The 23024-nt window shown below is 40.5% G+C and overlaps 1 protein-coding gene across 6 annotated transcripts in view; it reads right to left on the minus strand.

Moving 5' to 3' along the window:
* The window catches only part of Tbl1xr1 (TBL1X/Y related 1), a 154265-nt gene that overhangs the window by 26595 nt on the left and 104646 nt on the right, over positions 1 to 23024 (minus strand). For all 6 annotated transcript variants that reach the window (XM_076573992.1, XM_076573987.1, XM_076573990.1 and 3 more), the window contains 8 exons: positions 14795 to 14897; positions 6541 to 6686; positions 5010 to 5232; positions 4324 to 4456; positions 3706 to 3847; positions 3250 to 3313; positions 3068 to 3165; positions 1980 to 2040 (listed from right to left, as the gene is read on the minus strand). In XM_076573992.1, coding sequence (XP_076430107.1) covers positions 1980 to 2040; positions 3068 to 3165; positions 3250 to 3313; positions 3706 to 3847; positions 4324 to 4456; positions 5010 to 5232; positions 6541 to 6686; positions 14795 to 14852 — 925 coding nt within the window. In that variant the 5' untranslated portion in view covers positions 14853 to 14897. The remainder of the gene's footprint in view (positions 1 to 1979; positions 2041 to 3067; positions 3166 to 3249; positions 3314 to 3705; positions 3848 to 4323; positions 4457 to 5009; positions 5233 to 6540; positions 6687 to 14794; positions 14898 to 23024) is intronic.

The following is a 23024-nucleotide window of genomic DNA, read 5'->3' on the forward strand; positions in this document are numbered from 1 at the left end:
AAGCTGAGAAAGGTTAAGTAGTTTTCCCAGTATGATACTTTTATCATACAGTTTTAAAAGTCTTAAAGCTAAAATGAAAAATTCTCTCCTCTATTCTGATTTATTTTCATTAATCCACATGCATTCCATGATTTTTTGCAAAGAATAAACCTATAAAGAAGAAGGCATATTTACTTCTTACTAGTATTTTTCTTTTTTAAAAATTTGTTCTTTGACAACTCACTGGCATGTTTAATGGCCTTATTGGCCATTTTAAATATCTCCGCCAATGCTGCTCAGAGTTTTTCATTATTTTTAAAATTTGTGACCAAATGTGACTGCCTGGAGAATGACGTCACAGAGAAGCAGGAGGGAGCCTGATAACAGGTGTATCTGTACCTTCAGTGTGATGGTGATTTCAATGGTATATACATATGTAACAATTACAAGGCAAATACATCCAGTCCATTATATGTCAATTATTTCTCAGCAGAACTTTGTTAAAATACAAACTTCTTATTTTGAAAAACTTCAGTTCCCTCCCATTCTCTCTCTTCATCCCAACCCCTCCCTCTCAGGTTCTTATTTCGTTGTGTTCTGGTTCCTATATAAAAGAGTATCATATCCCTTAGCCTAGTATCGCATAACACACATGTGCACATGCATACACGAGGTAGGAACAAATGGTCAGAGGTTTAATTCTATCCCTCAGCAAGCTCGGGTCAGAAGTCTGAGAAAATATATTGAGGAACACCTTAAATGGGTGGCGTTCATTGCACTGTGGCTAAGCATGCACACGTTCCCCCACCCCCCCCCCCCCAACTTTATATCACTCCCAGGAAGTATGAAGAAATGTGAGACTACCCAGAGACCAAAGAATAGTCTACCTGGGAAAGGACTAGAAGCCAGGGTGAACAGAAGCAGAAGAGGTAATAAGGGTGCTGTATAAATGTGAATCAGTGTGGTAAGCTCTGGTAAGAGTTAAAATATTCGGTGTCTAACACAACGTCTGCAAACCACTCTACCCAGATCACACTGAAAACCATTCTGCTCCTAGTTGTTTGGCCACAGCTGTACTTCTAGCTCTTTGTAAGTGGCCGTTCATTACTAAAGACATGAGGATGATAACCACCGCCACCTGCTCAGTTTCCAGTGTAGAACCTCAGAGCACAAGTCTCCAAGCAGCAACTATTATCAGGTAATGCTAAAACGACTGCTCTGACCGTCCTCATGAATCTTGTTGCAGTCAACATTATGTAGTCACTGAAATCAAGACATTCACTAAGAAGCCAGACATAATGGTACACACCTATAACTCCAATACTCTAGAGGCTGAAGAAGGAAGAGTGTTATGAGTTTGAAGCCAGCCTGGGATATGTAGCAAGATTTTGATCCTCCCTTACTTCTCAGATAACAGAATTAGTCAATCAGAACAGGTGCAGTGGTTCCAGGCTGAAGGAACTGATGGCACTGAGCTACCTGCCCAGAACATGGGTGTACACAGCACAGGAAGAAACCCACAGAAGACAGAGAAAGCCTATCTTTGATTGCACAGACACATCAATCAAAAATGCATAAGACAGCAATGTGTAAACCTGTTAATAGTTGAATTTATTCCCACCTAAGACATTTTTCTTATCCTTGCAATAAATAAATAGCTATCAAGAACCCTCACTTACATATAGTGAAAATGAGGCTCCAAAGGTTAAGTGACTTGGGAGCTTCTCAAGTGGAGAATGTACATTCATGGCCAGACCTTCCAATTCTACAACACCACCCCTAACCACACCACTCGGGTGCTTTCTTTACGGTACACTTCACAGAAAACCTGCTGATCCTCTGAAAAGGAACCATCTGAAAGCTGTGGCACACCTCCTAAGAGAACTGGCACTAAGAATGCTGCCTGACACTCAAGGTCCTGAATGACTTCCACGAGGCCAAAACTCTAATTAGAGAAACAGAAGAGCGCTTCACCTTCCGTGTGCATTGTCAAGATTTACCTGAATGGAAAGGAAACTGCTGCTTAGCTTCACCAGTGTGTGCATCCCAAATAATGGTAGTCTGAGATTAAAAGGAAAAGAAAAATTAATTTCTCTGATGTTAAAGAGTGTGTGAGTTCAAGAATGGATGCCTGACTGTCCTGAGGCAGAATGAAACTTTAGAATGAACTTCCTCTTCACGGTCTTGACTCCTCCCAGCACAAGGCCATCTACACTCACACTCAGGTCACGGGAAATGATCATGATGCAGTTTAACTTTCCTGTGATTTTTCACCAACTTACTTTCAGTAACAATTATTGTTTGTCAACAAAGTGTCTGACATTGTATTAAACTGCTTAAAAGATTTCACTGCAATGTGCATTTAATATGAGTTTTTACAGCTCTGGACTTATAAGGTTATAGTGAAATCACCTAGTTCGAAATACTGAAACGTTTCTTTTATGAAGCTGGTCAACAAAAAAATAAAAAAAGGCTGTTTACATTTCTGACACCACTACAGGCAGGTCCTGAAGCTGCCTGGGACAGACACAAGTACTGGCTCTTCTCCATCCCCAGACTCCTGCATCCTTTGTTAAAACCACTCACTAACACTCTAAGTCTAAGCCAGTTCATGCCCCCTCCCCCAGCATCCATCCAGCCTGTTCTTTGCTGAATCAAAAGTCTTAAACCAACCTCCTTTCAGGGAGGTGTGGCAGAGGGGGACTGAAGGAGAGAGGAGCCAGTTCCAACCAGTTTCTATTCACTTCCCAGAGCATGGAAGGAACTGTTTCAATAAGCACAGGAGAACATGGATGGCCACGGGAGTCTCTCTAAAGCCACGGTCACCACTGAGATAAACTGGGAAAGCACAGAGTACTTCATGATGACATCTCATTAGGTTCCAATCCCAGCAAAAATGAAGAGTGGTCATATCAACAAAAGCTATGATGAGTCGATTCGGGAGAACAAGCAGACAACAAGAAATTATTTCTATTACTGCTACTAATTCATACTTGAATAAACTAAAGTCTGTTTAAGTGACTATCAGCAAAGAAAACAATTACTTTCAAATACAGTCCTTATAGAGCTTAGCTAAATGTTCATTTACCTTATCTACGCCAGCACTTAGGATGAAATTTCCTTTCTTATTCCATTTTAATGCAAATATAGGGCCTTTATGCTGCCCCAAGGTGCTGGCAAGATTACCTAAAGTTAAAAAAACAAAAAAACCTTTAAAATTACTTCAAATTTTATAACTTAGAAAATCAATAAAGTTAGAAAAATACATACCGTCTTTAGTCCATATTCTGGCAAATCCATCATATGACCCAGTTGCTAGAAGTGTACCTTCACTCTGCCAGGGAAATACATTTTGTTCATTATACAATTAAGGCCATTTAATTACTACAAATATGTCCCAGGCACAAGAGACCCTTATCTACGTGTGAGTGCCAACAAAGGTGAGCATCACCCTTCCCTGATGAAGCCAGTATTCTTCTAAAGGCCCACCCCAAATCTGAGCACTGGTAGTAACCACTGTGGAGTAGTACTGAGAGTATCCCTCTGCAGAACATTTTCATATGCCCATGAGTGAGGGCAGGGGCAGGTATAGATTAGAAGGGCATCAAAATACTTTAATACGGAAGTGAAAAGTAAACTCTTCCTAAGTATTTTTAGTTCTGATTAGGACTTTAGGAACATGGAGCCTTCACTCACAGACCACTTAAACAAGAAGAGAGCACTCACATTCCAATCTAGAGAGGTGACATCCTTGTTGCTGGGAACATCCTGTCCTCCTTCCCGTATGCAGTGTCTGAGCACCAGCTGCGTGGGACCACTTGTGCTGTTCTCACTCAGATTCCATATTCTCGCTGTGGAGTCTCCAGACCTTCAAAGTCCAACCGCAGGTTTCAATTCTCATGACACTCTCAAGCATTCCAGAATTCAACCCATACATTTAGCATCTGAATAAGAAGCAGACTAGACTACCAGGCATAAACGTTTCTAATATTTTTCCTGTTCTACATTTTAGAGCTCCTACCAAGTAATTCTAAAGTTACTTCACACACACACACACACACACACACACACACACACACACACACAACTAATTTACTAAGGCAACATGACCACAAGGAAGCAACAAGTTTCTGGAAAGTGAAATATATATATAAATATAAAAAAAATACACAGCTTTCCACTCAGTAAGGTCACCTTAAATGGCATTGTACAGTGAAGCACATCTATTAATCCCAGGACTCTGGAGGGTCAATAGTTCAAGGCTAGCCTCAGCTAAACAGTAAACCCTGTCTAAAACCAAACAAAATAATACCCAACATCTAGAAGCTGTTTTGAAAAACCTACCCTGATGCCAGGAGATCACTAACAGGGTTCCAGGCACAGATGAAAACTTCAGATTCATGGCCCCGAAGCACAACTGCTTTATTGGGAGGGATTTCAACATCCCCATCTACTTCCATCATGTCGGTGTGATTATCTGCATCATAAGAAGCAACAGTCTTTGTCAGAGGTAATCACATTTCTAGCAAGTGTGATTGTATTAGTTTTAACTGTGTGAGTGTTCATGCACACAGAAGTGGATACGGAAGTGGCAAGCGAGAAAAGGGATGGATAAAAAGGAGTGAACCTCAGCACGGCTGAGATGATAAAGTGGCTGATTTAAGCAGTCTACAACAATACGATTCTGAGTTTCTACCAGTAGGGGTTGCTGATATCATTCATATAACATGAGATACATCTCGATTACTCAATGTCAGAGCCTTACTATATGTTTAACAGAGAATATTGCAAATATTACCTAGAAATCAAATGCAGATTGTAAATTCATTTAAGAATAGAAAAGGGGTTCAGAAACATCTAAAAAGGAATATACAGTGAATTTAGCTTTTTGGAACCTTAGGTATAAAATCTGAACTGTGTGATGTAAGTTGGGGATAGAGGTAAACACTGGGTATCATTTCAGCTCTAAGAATGGGACATTCTGGTAAGGCAAAGTGTTTTCTGAGAGTCTCTAAACAGTCTTAGCTTACTTGTGATGGTATGTGCTCCATTCTCCTCCCCATTTGCTGTATTCTCTCCATTTTTTGCAGATCCTTGCTGGTTAGTGGCTGCAGCGGCAGCGGCAGCAGCGGCTGCATGCTGCTGTGCAAGCTTGTCTCTGTAGGCTTGCTGTCTTGTCTGGACTACATCGGGCATAACAGCATCTATCAGGGACAGAGACTCGATGGGTCGGCCATCAAATAAGGTGCCATCCTGAGGTTGGAAAATGAGGAAAGAAAAATGAGATGCAGCTTTGAGGGTGACATGCATTCCACTAACAGAATGAAGGGCTTCGTTCTGGGGGAAAACTGGTAATTTCTGAGCCTTAACAGGAAGGAGGGGAGGGAAGAAGAGTACTGCAAGAGGCAGATGTAGACAGCATCTACGACGCTTCACTAGATCCTGCTTAACTAAGAGGGCACCCATAAAAGCTTAAACAGGTAATACAATGCAAGTACAAAGAGTTCAGGTAAAGAAGGCTGCCAGTAGAAACATCAACCAGGAAGACTAGGTCATAAACAAGGAGGCAGCGTCTCCATCACTACTCGGAATCCAGGCCTTGGAGTAAATACGTGCACCTGTACAGAACCAGGGCAGATCTTTTCCTTGTTGGTTTTCTTTAAACATTACAGGGTAACAATCACACCATGCACGTGATCTAGATGTGTGTGATATACAAACTGCCATTTGGTGTAAGTCTAGAGCACCTGCAGATGGTGCTAACTGTGGCAATGTGGGACCCATCCTTGAGGATACCAACAAGTGACTGGACTGCTTTAAACAGCTAAAATCCTTCCATTTACTTTGGGGGTTGGGGGTGGGGCATGTTCACTTCTCAAGTAAAAAATAAAGGGAATTCCTCAACATGTCCTGAATCCTGGATATATATTAAACTTTCTAGCTAGAGCAAAGTTCTGCAGACTTCTAGGAAAGAGAAGGCAGCGAGTGTTTTGAAGACCGTAAGATCCTTGTCTCAGCACCTCATGTTCCCAGTATCCACCTGTACAGTCCAAAAGTAAATGAGTTTGGCTTTGTTACAAAGCTGATTTATAGAATTAGGGAGCAAGTAAGATTGCCTCAGGCACCAGCAGCATGCCAATACCTGAAACAAACATACTACTTACACATGAACCTCAGACATGCAGTTCTGAGCAGCAAGAATTGGCAACAACTGTATATAATTGGCTTCCATAAGGGTACATGAAAGTAACAATGGCTTTCCAACCCCTTGCCATCAATTTGTTCCCAGTACTACACAGCAAAATTTCTTATGTGTTAAAAATTATTTCCTTGCGTTTACTTAAAGCATAACCGTCCCGCCTCTCCCTCCCTCCCCAAAGGAATAACCTAGGGACACCAGTCACTGTGTAGAAGCCCACATGCACAGCTGGTGCAACCTGCTGTACATTAGGAACAATAACCTTAATCTGTCTGAACCCAGTGAAATCAAGGTCACATACTGAACAAATAAACACATTAAGAATCAGAATCAACGTTTGAAATGAAACTCATCTGCCTTACCTCATTTATGCTAACTTCTGCCTCTACATACTGTAGGCCTTTCTGGATGATAGAGATCAATGCAGCAGGTGGGACAAGGGCACCATTTATATTGGACTGACTTATATGGCTCTCAATACCAAAGGTAAACGCGGAATGAGAAAATCCTAAAAGCAAAAGAAAAGATGTGAGAATTTACTTTCCTAGTAACTTCACATTAAATTACAAAAGAGAAAAAAAAACTTGGTAATCTTTCATAATCACATACCATCACTTGAAATTGTAAATGGACAGCCAAAGTAAAATATGATTTTAAACAAATAACTCAATGTACTGCTAGTAATTTTCTGGCATCTACTGAGTTACACAGCTTCAGTTTTCCTAAACAACAGTAACAATCAAGAAAATGCATCAAATGCAAACACTGAAAAGCCTTGAGAACAACACCCCTCAACTGCCTCATGAGACAAACTGAAATGAAGATTTCTGTAGCAGGTCATATTTCTGTAGTATATTTAAAATTTTAGGGACAAACTATCAAACACCTTCAATGTTTTGTGGCTTTAAAAGACTTAGTTAATAAAATGCAAGCTGTAAAAAATAAAAATAAAAACAAAGCAAAATGATAACAGACTTGGACTGGAGCTGGGGCTCAGTTAGCAGTGCTTGCCTGGCACGCAAGAAGTTCTGGACTCCAACCCAGTACTGATCAACTGTGTGCAGTGGTGCATACCTGTACTGCCAGCACACAGAAGGTGGAGGAAGGGAGATCAGAGTTCAAAGTTATGTTTGGCTACACAGTGAGGTAGAGACAAACCTGGGCTATATGAGATTGTTACCAAAAGAAATAAAAAGCCAAATTATAACACTTAAATTTTTTATATAAAATTATTATTTTTATATATCCACGGACTGCTTAAAAAATACTAATTTTTGCCGGGCGGTGGTGGCGCACGCCTTTAATCCTAGCACTTGGGAGGCAGAGACAGGTGGATCTCTGTGAGTTCGAGGCCAGCCTGGGCTACCAAGTTAGCTCCAGGAAAGGCGCAAAGCTACGCAGAGAAACCCTGTCTCGAAAAACAAAACAAAAAAAAAAAAAAAAAAAAACTAATTTTACCACTCAGTAATAACTCATCTAAACAAGTGCTTAAGAAAAGAACTACAAAATGAAAATCCAGTTTCTAGGTCTCTCTCCTTTAACAATTAGTCCCAGCACTCAGGAAGCAGAGGCACATTACACAACACTATTCCAGGATAGTCACGGGCTGGCTCCACAGAAAGGCCATCTCAAAAAATTAAATAATAATAATAATAAAAAATTCTTAAAAGCACGAAACTCACATAATCAGTCTCTTTACATTAGCATCGTATTTTGATCAAGTCTAGTCCAGATAGCAAAGTGAAGCTCCAGTAATAGACAGGGTGGCTGCTCGCTGTGAAATCCCAACACAGTTTACTAAGTTTTCGAATGCTGTCCACTTGCAAACAGCATGTGGCTGGGAAAGGCTCACGGTGGCCACTGTACACCTGGTTGGGTTCTCTTCAAGGCTTTTACTTCTGCTAACCACTCCTATCTTAATGGTCCACAGTGGGAGAGATGAGACAGGCATTTCTCTAAGACTTTGGTTGTAAACTCATGATTTCACCCAGACTCTCTTGTGACTAAGCACATTTAAGAATTTTGTGTTTAATCAGAAGTCACAATGATGGCTGAAGCAAATGTGGCTATGAGACAGGAGAGGAAGATACCATTCTGAGTTCCTGAATCTGGGTTGGTAGGTTCCAGATCACCAGCACAGAAGGACAAGACTAAGTCCAGGAGGCATTAGGAGAGATGACTGGACGTGAAGCAATGAAGTTAGAGATTTGGAGATTTCAGTCCCCAAATAAGTTCTTCAACACACCAAAAATGGAGTAGGGGTACGTACCACTTGGGAAGATTTTGAAATAGAAGATGTCATTCTGGAGAGCACATTAGATCTTTATTACACTGTATTATGAATTAAAGCTGGGGAACAGTCACAGGACACAGGAAGGACTCAAATCCATCCTGCATCTTGCTTCTCTTGAAAAGTCAAACTATGGCAGCAAGATTACACTTGAGAGCAGCAGTCATCACTGCTCAGTTGTTCCTTAGGGGCTGAGAAAGAGGAACAGGCATATTATGAAATAGTAGGGCACCTCACTAGTCTTACCATCAGGATTGGGAAGGTGGTTATATTCATTTGTGAACATAAACTGAGTAAAACCTGTTTTCTCTACATTCTCCTTGAATACAGCAGAACTAACAGATTGCAGGCCCTATCCAACTTTCTTCTGGTTCAAGCTTGGTGATCTGCCCAAGAACGCAATTCTTGGCAGTGGCGGGCAGAACTGCGCTTTAAGCAGGAAAGCTGAGGCATGGCTAGATTCTGTTTCCCTAGTCCTAGAGAGAGGTAAGGGGACAACCTAGAGCAGCTGCTGGCTGGCTCTTCTCTCCATCCTGCTACCCAGGGAAGGCCCATGTGAGCACATCTGGTTGGACATTCAACTGGAGTGGCTTCTCTAGCTCTGTTCATACAGGGTCGCTCCATGTCAGGCTTCTCTTCCTGACTGCCACTTCCTTCCGCTTCTATGTTCAACTATCAAGCCAGACCGTCCTACCTGTGCACTCTTGACACTCTCTCTCTCTGCACCTGTCCTTATCTTCTAGAACCTCACCCTCTGCTTGGACTGTTCCTGCCCTAAATCCTTCCCTCCCTCCGTCCTTCAGCTAGCTGACTAATCAACTTAATACTGTCAGCATCACTTCACACCCCTACTGGTAATCCCTTGGCCATCACAATAAAGACCTATACAGCACAGACACAGCCATTTCTGGAACTTAGTCCTACCTTTCTCCACAGCTCCACCTCCCCAACTCCACTGGGCAGCCCTACCCCCAGTGCACACACCAAGTCTACAGGCAGGGTGACTGATCACTGTGAAACCCCATCCAGTGGCACCCAGAGCCTCCACCATGCTCCACTACCCAATGCCTCTGAGCCTTTTCCCTCCCCTATCAGTTGCTCCTGTGATCTTACAATTCACACATCTACATGATAATCAAACCAAACCAGTTACACTGACTACTCCATGTGGAAGCCAAGGAAAGGGTTTAAATACATTGTTAATCCTTTAACTCTGGGAAACACTAGTAAGTTATCTGTTTAATCATCTGTTAAGTCAGAGTGCTATACACCATAACATATTTTGGTATATGTAAAAAAAGTCTGTCACTCCAGAAACACCATAGACTTTGTTAAAAAAAAATAACTAAAACTTGAACCAAGTTTATGCTCCCCTTAAATTCCCACTCATTTGATGAAAACACTCTTTCAGGGACAGCCTCAGATTTACACAGGAGCAAGGGGAACTGCTTAAATTTGCAAACTTGAAATCTGGCTTATTAAAAGCAGCAGCCTTTCTTTTCACAGGTAAAAGTACATCTGATAGAAGCAGTACCTCATAAATGCATGCTAGGATAACTAAGGACTGGAGGCAGAGGAGCTCTTCAAGGGGGCTGAGGTAGAAACCAGGAAGTCAAAAGTCAGTCTGGCAGAGTGTGCGTGAATGCGTGTGTGTGTGTCAGTCATACAGCTACTGTTTTTCTACACTGCTTGGTTAAGCGAGTGCATTGCATGGACAGGTTGGGTGCTAAGAGGAGAAAGAGCTCCCCAAAGCCTGGCAACTCAACTCTGCAAGCACAGAAGACAAGAGTTTTAGAAAAAGAAAAATGGTTCTTGAATATCATGCTTATGGTGTAGGGTGCTTGTTTCCCTTAAGGCTAAGCTTAAATGAACACGGCAGTGTCCTAGGAAGGAGATGAAGTTGATTTATTCAAGGTCCTGTTTAAGCTTCACGCTAGTCATGTTCAGAAATTGCATTCTGTTCACACTACTCACACTCCTTTAGCTGTGTCTTCTAGACCCACCTTTTAGAAAAGATAGTGTTGAGGTGTTAACAGAATGTTCAATTCTGCACAGCTACAGACAGCCCTCACACACTAAATACACAGGTCTGTGCTCTAAATTTTAAAACTTAAGTTCAGGACTGAGGAGTAAACTTGGTGATAGAATACTTATACACAAAGGCCTGGTTTGTTTGATCTGTAGCATACTCCACACCCTCAAACAGACAAAAAAAACAAGCTCACTCAAACTAGTTTAGAGCTTATATGACTATTATTAGACCCTCTGAACTATGTAACCAGGACCACAACATTGAGCCAGGGAGTCATTCATGCCTCATCCCAACACCTGGGCTTTTACAATGTTCTTTTGTAAAGACTCTTACATTGGATGTCTGTATATATGACTTTTGCCATGTGTGGTTTTGTTTTTTTTCTTCCTCCTTGGAAAATTTCCCTCAAAGGGTGTGTGTGTGTGTGTGTGTGTGTGTGTGTGTGAGAGAGAGAGAGAGAGAGAGAGAGAGAGAGAGAGAGAGAGAGAGAGAGAGAGAGAGAGAACGAGAACGATGTCCTTATGACCACCATACTGCTTTCCAAAGAACTATGCAAATATAAAAAGTCACTAACAATATATGCTTCTTTATACTTCTGCCATACAGTGTCAAAAGTAACAATAAAACACAAAGAAAAAGGGCAAGATTAAGAATGAGCAAATACTCTGGCAACTATTCTAATGGACTTTTGTCTTTAAAAATATTACTAGACCCCCAAAAAAGAAAAAAGCCAGATGGCAGATGTCTGTGAGTTCAAGGCAGCCTGGTCTACAGAGCAAGTTCCAGGACAGGCTCCAAAAGCTACACAGAGAAACTCTGTCTCAAAAAACAAAAACAAATAAACAAAAAACTAGAAATGAGAAACAGAAACTTCCTATTCCATACAAAATGGTCATATGGTCATTCCACTTACAAAATAAGAAAAACTGACTTCACAGTATAAAAGTCCTTGAAACTGCACTGTTGTTTGGTTCCTAACATTAACACTGTCGAGGGTAACAGAAAACCGTCAGATGAGAGAAATGAATGAACTGTGACTGGTGAACTGGTACAGAAGCTTAATGTTAAACACCTTCCAGTTGTTCTATACCTATTATGATCACTTTTTCTAAGTTAAAAACAGTAACACGGGGGCTTTGATAGGTGATCTTGTAACTAAAACACGGCCCAGTATTGTGTGTCTGAAATGGCCACATGTGCTACTGACTTTAGATCCTGGAATATCTGCATGCCTGTAATGAGACTTTCTCTTGGGGATGAGACCCATATTTAAACAAATTCATTTATGGTATATAGCACCTGTTACAGAAAACCTAGAGGTATTCTTTGTAACATTATAGTTAGTGCGGCCTGTATATTAACTGAGTCCTGTCAACATAAGGTCAGATGAGGAATTTTCTACTTGCATTAAATTAGTTATCACATGATAGGTAGATTTCAAAGCATTCTGGATTTCAGATTTTTGGATTAGAGGTGCCCACTTATCATTTGGATAAGCACTGTATCACAAAGTGGTGTGGCCTCTATCTAGGAGACCTGATGCTTTTCGAAGAGGTCACAAAAGTAAGGGGTGGGGTACAGGAGGGATGACATGGAGATGGACTGCACCATGAATCTAAGCTCTAAAACCATGAGGGTTTTCTTCCTAAGACTTTCCAACATCATAATCTAGTGATTTAATGTCTTAGTAGTAGTAAGTGCATTTTGATTTTTGCAATTTCTACTTAGTCCATCGTAAGATGCATCTGTTTCATGGCTATTAAGAGCTAATTTCATGATCAACAGAAATGTTGCAGAGCTCTTGAACATGTGCAGTCAAATCTGTGAAGACTTCTAGAATCAAACATACAAAGGGAGCCAAATGAAACTATTATCTTGCCTTTCCCTCAACCCACACCCACACCCCCGAGACAGGGTTTCTCTGTGTAGCCCTGGCTGTACTGGAACTTGCTCCAGGATGGCCTCGAACTTCTGAGATACACCTGCCTCTGCGTCCTTAGTGCTGGGTCTAAAGGTGTGTGCCACCACCGAGTGGCTGAAATTTTATCTTCTTAAATAAAGCAGTAAGAAGAACAAATACCAGAAAAGTTCCCAAGAAATTACCAGGGAAGATTTAACACCCCCACCCAACAAACAAAACGGAATGTGGGTAGGGCAGTAGGAAAGATCCAAACCAGGGTGAGCTCTAGTGAACTCTGTGTCTGGCTTAATTACATGACTCACCATGGACCACTGCATGGCTACTGCACAGGCTTGCCAGGTAAGTCAAAAGGCAATCAAATTCACACCCTGGGGCAAACACTAATGAGAGGAACACTGGCTTAAGTCAGTCCTTACTTCCATGTAACAAATGCTTTGAACTTTTAAGTTATCTCAAATGGAAGAAGAAATTATTTCCTAAGAGGTATTTGCTGCACTGGGTTGGCTGGCTTCCTAAAAATGCTCAATGGTGAGGACCCCAGCAACTTTCTAATCACAAACTTAACTGACACACAATTAATACGTACAAAATTACAACAGCTTAATAAATGCCCAATGATAAATAATACTTTTGTTTTCATCTTGACATTTCAGGGACAGCCAATTTGGAAAGGCGAGCCCAATTGAATATTTAAAGCTATCACGATGCCATCCCTTTCACCAAACAACCCATCTCTGAAGTTAGTATTCTGGGGCAAATCATGTTTTCTAGTGTTAATAATAGTATAAAATATTTTAAGACTAAAAATAGCTCCATTTCCTCTAGATATGGATACCACAGTCTAGTCAACATTAAACACGGTATTCGGGGAACAGATGTTACAAGTTCTTACTGAAAAAAATGTTATTTCTAAGCCAATTATTTATCAAAACAGAATCAAAGCTTCCTAAAGCATTTCTCTCCTGAGAGCCAAAACCAGGCACTTCAGTCAGTCATTTCCCAGACCAGTTCTCTAAGCATATCTGCCACGGCTTCCTCTCTCTATCTCCTGGACTCACTGATTACCCAGGTGACATGGTAAAGAGTAAAAAGGCTAGGTGCATATGTGCGTGTGTATTAGACACTTCAAGAGAAAAAGTTAAAACTCAAGCAACATATCATATTTCTTAAATTATTTAACTGACTGGCATGAGGAACCCTGAAATCAACGGTGCATATAGACAGAACTGAATCCCACGGTTCCGGAGATGATCACATCATGTAACATCATTAAATGGCAGAACCAAGGCTGAGCTCTCTGAACGCAGATAAGTACCCAGTTCTACAGCCAATGGGTTTTGCTGTGGCTGGCATGCTAGGTTCCGGTGGTTTGACATAAACAGTCACCTTTCCAATACACCAAATGAGACTTTGATTAACAAATCCCTGTCCACCAGTCTGCTGTCACCATACTGCTTTCTGCCTGCTTGTCCCAAAGCTTCAAAACTGTGGCTTGACAGGCAGTCAGATTCAAGAGGAGAAAGCCATGGTGTCCCCTCAACAAATCCTTTCCATGATGAGCAAAATGTTATATAACAACTTGCAAACACTTTCACGGGGTACGTTTGGAACAGTCATGAGGGCCGAATCTGTCTTCCTTCTCAGTTTAAACAAATCCCAAAGCTTCCGAACAGTTCTTCTCTGTTGGGTGGTTACTCTTGCCTCTGAGCTCTTTCCCTCCCTACTCTTTCTATCATACATCATCTCAGCTACTCAGAGAGGAACAGCGGTAATTTTTTGCTTAACCCAGCAACATTTTCACTCTCAGTGTTACTTATATCTGATCTCTTTATCTAGAAAACTCAGATGATCAATAATATCGCAATATTAATTGCAAACCACATTCTATGATCTATATTAATAACTATGCCAAAATACATCAATCAGAATTCAGATCAGAATATACTTAATAAATTGGAATTAATACTTAAGAAAATATTCTGAAAAATATTAATTTAGCTTTTAAGATTCTAACAATAAGTGGGAAAATTAACTGTGTACATGTGATATACATTACCAAGTTGATGGTATCTGAGTTCTTACTAAATATATATAATGTCACTTCGTAACACCTTACTTATTAAAAACTACCTCTGAGCATCAAAAGACAAACTGCTAGTTATCTATATAAATATTTGCCCGAAATGATCCCGTCATATTTGAAAGAGTCAGAGAGTTAAACCATGCAGCAAACACAGCTTTAAAGTGGCAGTCCAGACATCAAGAAACAGACGAGCTCAACAGTTTGGACTGGTACAAATTTCAAGTGCATAAAAAAATTATTTTGAGAATAGCAAAAGAATTTGAGGTCTATTACTTTACAGAAGTACTCACCTGACTCTTGCAAGTACCTATATACCAAGAAGTTGACCTCATCACTGCTTATACTCATCTTTATTCCCACTTAAACCATGAGGTCACAACACAGGATATAACCCTAAAAATAAAACAAAGTTAATTATTTTCTCAGTAAAATTATATTAAAACAAAATGTAAACAATGTTGTAAAAAAACATTTGATTTTATTAAATGATGTTAAACAAAGGTTCTTCATTGCCTTGCCATATTAACATAGTGATTTCCACTGCTGGTAAAATGATTTACACAATCAAAACATAGCCAGTGCTAGTTTTCTATAGGATAACTTCCCATCGAAAAGGAAAAGATTCACAAAGGCCTTCAACACTGCATGTAATATAAAACTTACTCCCTTTAGTATCCCTAAATAGAAAAAACAAAAAGCAAGATCTAAGACTCAAGAACATCAGTCCCTGAAAAAGGGCACAGCTTTAAAGCGCCGAGCAGGGAGGCCTCAGCCACCTCCTCTGGTGCTGTGGTGTCTACACACCTGGCAGACTTGCTTCCTGTATCTCAGAATCTCATAACACAGTGTTCGAGTCTTATGATCTGGGTATGTGCAAAACTAGGAGGCTGGACACGGTTCTTAGAATGCCACACTCTCTTACTGGATAGGGTGGGGTAGGGCAAGAAGCATACTACAACATGACTTAAGTATATATAATCATAAATCTATTCTCACAATTTACAAAAAGGTCAGAAAACTTCTTGTAAGAGTCAAACAATAAATATTTGAGGTTCTGCCAGCCATACAGCCTGTCACAACTACTCAGTGTTACCATGTGGTGCAAACCAGTAAATGCAAACAAATGGACATGGTTGTGTTCCGATAAGACTTTATTTGTGGATAATGAAGGTTATATTTCACAGTAATTATTGTGTTAAATATTAGTCCCCCTTCCCCTCCGCAGCACATTTTTTTTAAGTGAAAGGAAAAAAACAAAATCTCCTTTTAATTTTGGTCCTTTTGAGGAAGGTAGTGGGCTGGATTTGACCCATTGTGTATCGGCCTGTTTTTTTAAAAAAAAAAAAATCTATGCTGGTATTTATTCAGAATAAAGGTGCATCAAACATGTGGGCTTGTGCTAACTGTCCTAGTACACCATGGCTCTTGTACATGGATGGCCCTTGCCTATCACAGTGGGTAGATCTGGAAATGGAGGTGAAAGGACATCCTGGCAGACATGTTCCAGAGTAACTGCACCACAACCAGCCTGATTCATAGAGAGAAGTGCCAATGGTCTGCTCCCGGGTTGAAAAGAATTAGATTTCCACCTACTTGTGGTACTGTGTGTAGATTAAATGTGCTAACAGAAACAGTACTGAAAAGGCCGCTGCAGCATTCACTTAGAAGTGAACCTGCTGAACGGTAGCAAGCCTCAGAGACCTGACAAACACAACAAGGTTGTTGCCATTCACCTGGATCCTTCCTGATTTGTGGGAAAAGGGCACTTAGTTCATTGCAACTTGGACAACGCTGAGTGAATACAAGTCAGGGCAGTGTGCCTAAGCAGGCCAAGGATGTAAAATATGGGTGACTCACAGGTACCATCCATAGCACAGTGAAGAGGATCTAGTCCTTTAATTTCAATCTTCTGAGTGTAGCTAATTACATCTGTTACTATGGCATACATACTTCTTCCTATTAGTTTGGAATAGTAACGAAATGAAGGAGGTGGGGTGAGTACACAGAGCCCTTGCTAGACAACAGGTAAAGGACCTGGTTAAATATACGTTGATTTCCTTTTCAGTGTTATCTTCCTCACCTCAATATGGCAAGACTCGCATATTGGGAAAAGGCTATGTACTCCAAATATTCAAATACTAGTTTCTTTTGGTTTCTCTGTGTAGCTTTGGAGCCAGTCCTGAAACTTGCTCTGTAGACCAGGCTGGCCTCAAACTCAGAGAGATCCACATGCCTCTGCCTCCCCAAGTGCTGGGATTAAAGGCGTGCACCACCACCACCTGGCATCAAATACCAATTTCTGATGACTACTAGAAGTGCAGGACACAGTGAATAGATGAAGAAACTCAGCAGTAGGAGGTCTGCCCCATGTTACCAATCTATATTAACAGTGGAAGCTATTACAAGTTTACACACAATGCTGTCTTAACAAATGCCATCACATCCTCAAAGGCAATCAGCACATGTCATACAGACTATAAAATCTCTACTGAAACCTCAGAAATACACAGCATCTTCTACTAGCACAATCCTTACTGGGGGGTGAGCTCTCAAACCCATGAGCAGTCATCATTTCATCTGTGGCCATGTTGCTCATTAGGGTCACATGAAGCACTATGCCAAGCTGACTTTGTGAACACAAGATATACTGTGGCAACAGCACCTCTTTAACATGGTAGGCTTATAATACCTTTCAACTCCAAACCCAAAATAGCATAACTAGGAACACAGTCTGTGTACAAGTGCATAGGAAGTGACCCACCTTGGATGTGACTGTAATGAAGACAGGGTCTTTCAAGGTCTCTAAGTTCAAATAAAGCAACGTGGGTCTTACTTGGTTGGTTCCCAAGTTGAGACACATCAAGGATACATGGGCACAGAAGAGCCTCAGAAGACACTGACCATAATGGTCCCTTGACCTAAGACTACCAAAGATCCTGAGAACAGAATTCTTTTCGCCACTCAATCAGTGGGATTTGTTACAGTAGCTCTAGCTAATATAAAATTACTATTGTTTGGTTTCGTTGTTTATGGGGAAGGCTTAGCTGTGGTACCCTAACTATTATCAACCTCCTGAGCTCAAGTGATCCTGTTGGGATTTCTACATCCCAAGTCACTGGTACTATAGGAATGCACGACCAAATGTGGCTTTATCACTACAAAGTATGAAACTCTATGTAATCATTCTTTGATACCTGTAAACTTGACATCTGAATTCACAGAGCCTGGATCTGTTCTTCAGAAACAGATTTCATCTTTGAACACACCATGCCCTTCAGAATCACTCAAAAGGAACTCAGTATATTAGCACCTAGTATCTCCTGCCAGCCAATGCCCTACTCTCCCCGCAATAAACCAGCACTCAACACTGGAGAGCACTGAAAGTACTCTACTCTCAATTTCCTACCTAATTAAAAACCATAAAAACCTCACCAATGTTTGAGGTAATGCCAATTTGTGTACTTAAAGTACATCCAAGGAAGGAAAGTTTTGAGACATTCTTAGCATCTTCTAAAACGTATCTTAAAAGACAAGTAATTTCTAATATTTTAAGACTAAATAATATCCTTCTTTAAAAGCCCATTTGTAGCATGCAAAGCCAAGAAAACATGAAGATCTTAATGTGATTAGACAATCTCAGGAAGAAACCTCCTTAATGAAATGCATGTTCCAGGTTCTTTGATTAACTAATCAAAAATAAATTTAAACCCCAATTTAACAAAAATCAAATCAATTCTTTTTCCTCCAGTCTGGGTTTTTTGTTTGTTTGTTTGTTTTGTTTTTGTTTTTTGAGTCTATGCAGCCCTGGATGGCCTGAAGCTCACTCTGGCTGTCCTGGAACTCACAGAGATCCGCCTGCCTCTGCCTCCCAAGTGCTGGGATTAAAGGAGTGGGCCACCACCGCCCGGCTTACACTTAACTTTTTTGTGTTTATCAACACTATGGCTTGTGTACACATGGTTTAAGGTTGGCTGCTGATAGTCTCTCTAATCTAAACAAGAATTCCCAAGTTGGGGAGACAGCTCAGTAGTCAAAAGCACTTGACACAGAAGCAGGAAGGGTGGAGCCCAGATCCCCCATGCCCACAGGATAGATGGACATCGTGGCATAAGTTCCTAACCCCAGCATTTCCAGTTTGAGATGGAGAGCAGAAACAGGAGTACCTTGGAAGCTGGCAGTAAAAAGCAAGCCTGGAGGTAAGGATTCATCTTATACGTTCACACTACGGCACACTGTGACTAATGCCCACAAGTACATATGTACCATCTGGGGGAGGGGGTTAAAAAAAGAAACCCAACTCCTAAACTAAAGATAAATGCTATTTAAACTATATTTTCTATCGTAAGATTCATTCCATGAAATTCACACTAAATGGAAAAAATCCTTTAAAATATAAAGTCACTGGATCTATCTACATCTCATATTTTTTACAAGGCATAATTAATACTTTAAATATTAGTATCTGCTCTAGTGCAGATAGCCTACAATATCTTCACATGTAACAGCAACAAATGCAGATCAAAGAGTAGAAGAGAAAACAGTCACCATCTTCGTCTGACATACAATCATCTTCAGGTTCATCTTCAAAGAGTACACTTGGCAAGATGTTCACTTACACAAAAGGGTACTTTCTTTTTGTATTTATAGTTAATTTTGTGTTTTGTTTTGTTTTTTACACAAGATAGTCACCATTGTTTTCTACAAGCAAATACTAGACTGAAATCCCAAATAAGCCATTTCAAAGGTCTAACAGACCTTTTGTATCTAACAGAATTTACAAGAGTCAACTTCATCAATTAACAATAACTATTCTCCTATTAAAAAGACCTGTGATGAACTACTTCATAGTTCGGATGTTGTCTGTAACTTCCAAACCATACAAAAAAAGTATTTACAGAAGCATCTAAAATCCATTTAAAATGGAGAGTATACAGGAACTTATTGAGTGCTGAATTACTTAGTAAACTCTAGTTCAAATACATAGATGGGAACACTGAAGGGTGAGACATGAAATCTAGTAGACAAAGCAGGTCACATGATACATTTTCTCAATGATCTGGTGGAAACCAACCACAGGATTCAAGGTAAGCAAATCATTTTCTTGCTGAGAAAGAATGTGAGAAAGTCCAGTGTGGGAAGTCAAACCAGGAGTAGCATGAAAAGGTCATGGGCATAGGAAGCTAGCACAACCACCTCAAATTAAACCAATCCAGTCTAGTGTGGCATCAGGCTTATGAGACAGCCCACATTCTCCAAAGACTGGTCAACCAACAGAACAGGTAAGCACTGTGCTCTTAACTCAGGCAGTGCAGGAAGAGTAGAGAAAACCATGCTGGCCAAACCAAAATTATAATGATGTTTTTGAAAGCATTTCCAGAATAAGGAGGCAAGTAATAAGCAAAACTAAGACTACCAAACTTAAGTAAGTTGAGAAAAGTGCTCACACATGTTGTTGTACTTAAAATTATTGCAAAAACTATGAGTGAAAATTTGTACCAGATGGTCCTGGTAGCTAACAGGTGACAGACAGAGACTAAGTGTCTAGTGTAGTGCTTCAAAAAGAAGAAAACTGTAAAGAAGGAATCAGCACTGACTCTAACAGACAATGGGAGCCGGTTCAAGTCAAACGAAGAGGATGAAGCTGCATTTAGTGTTAAGGGACAATACAGAGACCCCAGAAAGTGGGGAAGAGCAACAAAGGTAACAGTACTTCCTCCAGGGTTGTCCGCTCTAAAAACCAGCACACAGACAGCCAAGACCACAGAAGAACCAAAGCAAACACACAAAACAGAAATCCACTGCATAACTACCCGAGGCCAGACAGGGTTCAGCCCTTGTAGTATCCTGCCAAGGAAGTTACACTATCTCTAGCTGTAGGAGACGTACCCCCCCCCCGCCCCCCCCACACACACACACAGCAAATGTCTCACTGTTATGGCTGTGGAGGCACTCACAGTTTTAAGTAAAGGATAGTAAACACATGTGTGCATGGCAAAATGCAATCAGTGTGGTACTGGGTCTCAAGATGAGATCTACAGAATTTTATGGCATCCTGGGGGCAAACTTCCTTTCATACAATATTACTTTTTTTCACCAAGGAGGTGACATTTGCATGGACATTACCTAGCAAAGATGAGCTTCCCACCTCACAGGTAGGAACATGTGTTATGAATTTTCCATCACTATGCATGACAACAAAACCAAATGAAAAGGTCTCTCTGAAGAATTTATTTTATTAATATCTTAACACCAGTATGACTTTTAATATCCTAGTTGACAAAACACCAAGCTCACTTAGACCTTTGCTTCTGGGGCTGATTTGGCTGCACCCTCATTAGTTCACACTTCAAAAAACAGAATGGCTTCTCAAGTGGCATCCCACAGGTAGTTCTTACAAAATGAATGAGGTGAACTCTTACTCCCAAGAAAATATTAACGATTTGTTGGCAAAGATTCAACTGAAGCTTTTAAATGAAAAGTTTATGATTTTGGAAACACTGTCATAAGTTTGCTAATGGCCCAGTTCCTAATCTTAGTGAGTAAAGTGGTGAATTAATGGCTCTGATATTTTGATATTGTATCACAGGCTTGTGAAAGGTTTTCCTAACTTTTCAAATGGCTAGTACAAAATGTACAAAATTATGCATGAATAGAGGGTATATTTAAAAATTTGAGAAAGGGCCAGGTGTGGTGGTATGCATTATTAATCCAACACTTGAAAAGCAGAGGCAGGTGAATTTGAGGCCATCCTGGTCTACACAACAAGCCAGGGCTACATAGAGACCCTGTCTTGGGAAGAAGAAAAAAAAGTTTTGAGAAAGGCTGGTATATTTAAACATGAAAGAATTACAAAAGGGGGCAGAAAGCTCAGCAGTCCAAAGCACTGTTCCAAAGGACCCAGCCTTAGACAGGGGAGGAACTCCAGACGATCAGGTGCTCTGGCCTCTTCAGGAACATACCTCCTACACACAAATAATTAAAAATAACAATAAAAAAATCAAAACATATACAAATTTCACTGATATAATTTCAGAGCTGGTGTCATAGTGAACCCTTAAAAAGAACTGTTCATTTGCTGAGATTCAGGCTAGTTATGAAGAAGACTATCACATTTATTCCAAAAATAAATTCTGATTTTAATTTGGAAACTTTCCAGCTCTCTTTGCACAGCCAGGCTCCCCATATGTTTCAACTGCAGCAACACATCTTCACACCCGAATCTAGAACAGATGTGAATACCCAGCTGTGCATCAAGCCAGAGATTAGAGAATTTGCAAAAACATAAAACAATGTCAATCTAAACACTTTTCTTGGGAAACACTTTTATTTCATAAAACACATGATTTGTGTTACTATATTTGCATGGAGCTTTGTTAAAATATGAATTATTTATTTTTACACTTTTAGAATCTGATACAGTAAATACCAATACTATATATAACCCACATTTTTAAAAAAGAGCTTTTTGCAGTTAATAAACTGTGGACACTTGAGGACTGCTGGTATAAAACTCCATTCCTTCCTCCATTCCAGTTATCATCTCTGCCACAGTCAGTTTTCTGGGGGGAAGGGAAACTACCTCATTAGGGCACAAGAATTGTTTAGATTTTAACCTGGCCTAAATCTTTCATTAATGCTCATGTGAGAATATGCATTAGGTACCTGTAGCTTGAGTTTTTCCTGCCTTGCCCACAGTTAGGACAAATCTCTGTCACCTGCCAGTCCCACAGCCGCTCAGACCCAACCAAGTAAACACAGAGACTTATATTGCTTACAAACTGTATGGCCATGGCAGGCTTCTTGCTAACTGTTCTTATAGCTTAAATTAATCCATTTCCATAAATCTATACCTTGCCACGTGGCTGGTGGCTTACCGGCGTCTTTACATGTTGCTTGTCCTGGCGGTGGCTGCAGTGTCTCTCCCTCCTTCTTCCTATTTCCCCAATTCTCCTCCCTATACTTTTTGTCTGGTCACTGGCCATCAGTGTTTTATTTATATAGAATGATATCCACAGCACTTCCCCTTTTCTTCTGTTTTTAAAAAGGTTTTAATTTTAACACGGTAAAATTACATATAACAACAATTATCGAGCAAGAATTACAGTTACAATATTAAAGAAGATGTCCTATCTTATATTTGTGAGTTTAAGATTTTATATCTAACTTATCTTTTATCATAACTGAAGAAATTGCGCCAGATATTGGTGAAATTATTAAGGCCACTCCACGTAGTTAAAAGGAAGATTTATTTAGTGGGTGACTTACAAATGAAGGAATAGGTAGATTGCGGGGGAATCTGGGGAAGGTGTATTGCAGTCCAGCGGTGTTCTCTGGAGCTCTGCTCAATCAACCTCCACCGTCTAGGGTCCAGGAACAGAGAGAGCGCTTGCCCATGCAGGTCTTGAGTCTCCAGACGCCTCCCTTGGCCCGGCCTCACAGGCGTGACAGTTGCCAGAGTCTCAATGGGGGTTGGAACTTCCAGATCCAAGCTGGAATGGCTACCCACTACAGGTACCCCCC

The sequence above is a fragment of the Peromyscus maniculatus genome, chromosome 6 (assembly GCF_049852395.1).
Source record: "Peromyscus maniculatus bairdii isolate BWxNUB_F1_BW_parent chromosome 6, HU_Pman_BW_mat_3.1, whole genome shotgun sequence".
Classification (NCBI taxonomy): domain Eukaryota; kingdom Metazoa; phylum Chordata; class Mammalia; order Rodentia; family Cricetidae; genus Peromyscus; species Peromyscus maniculatus.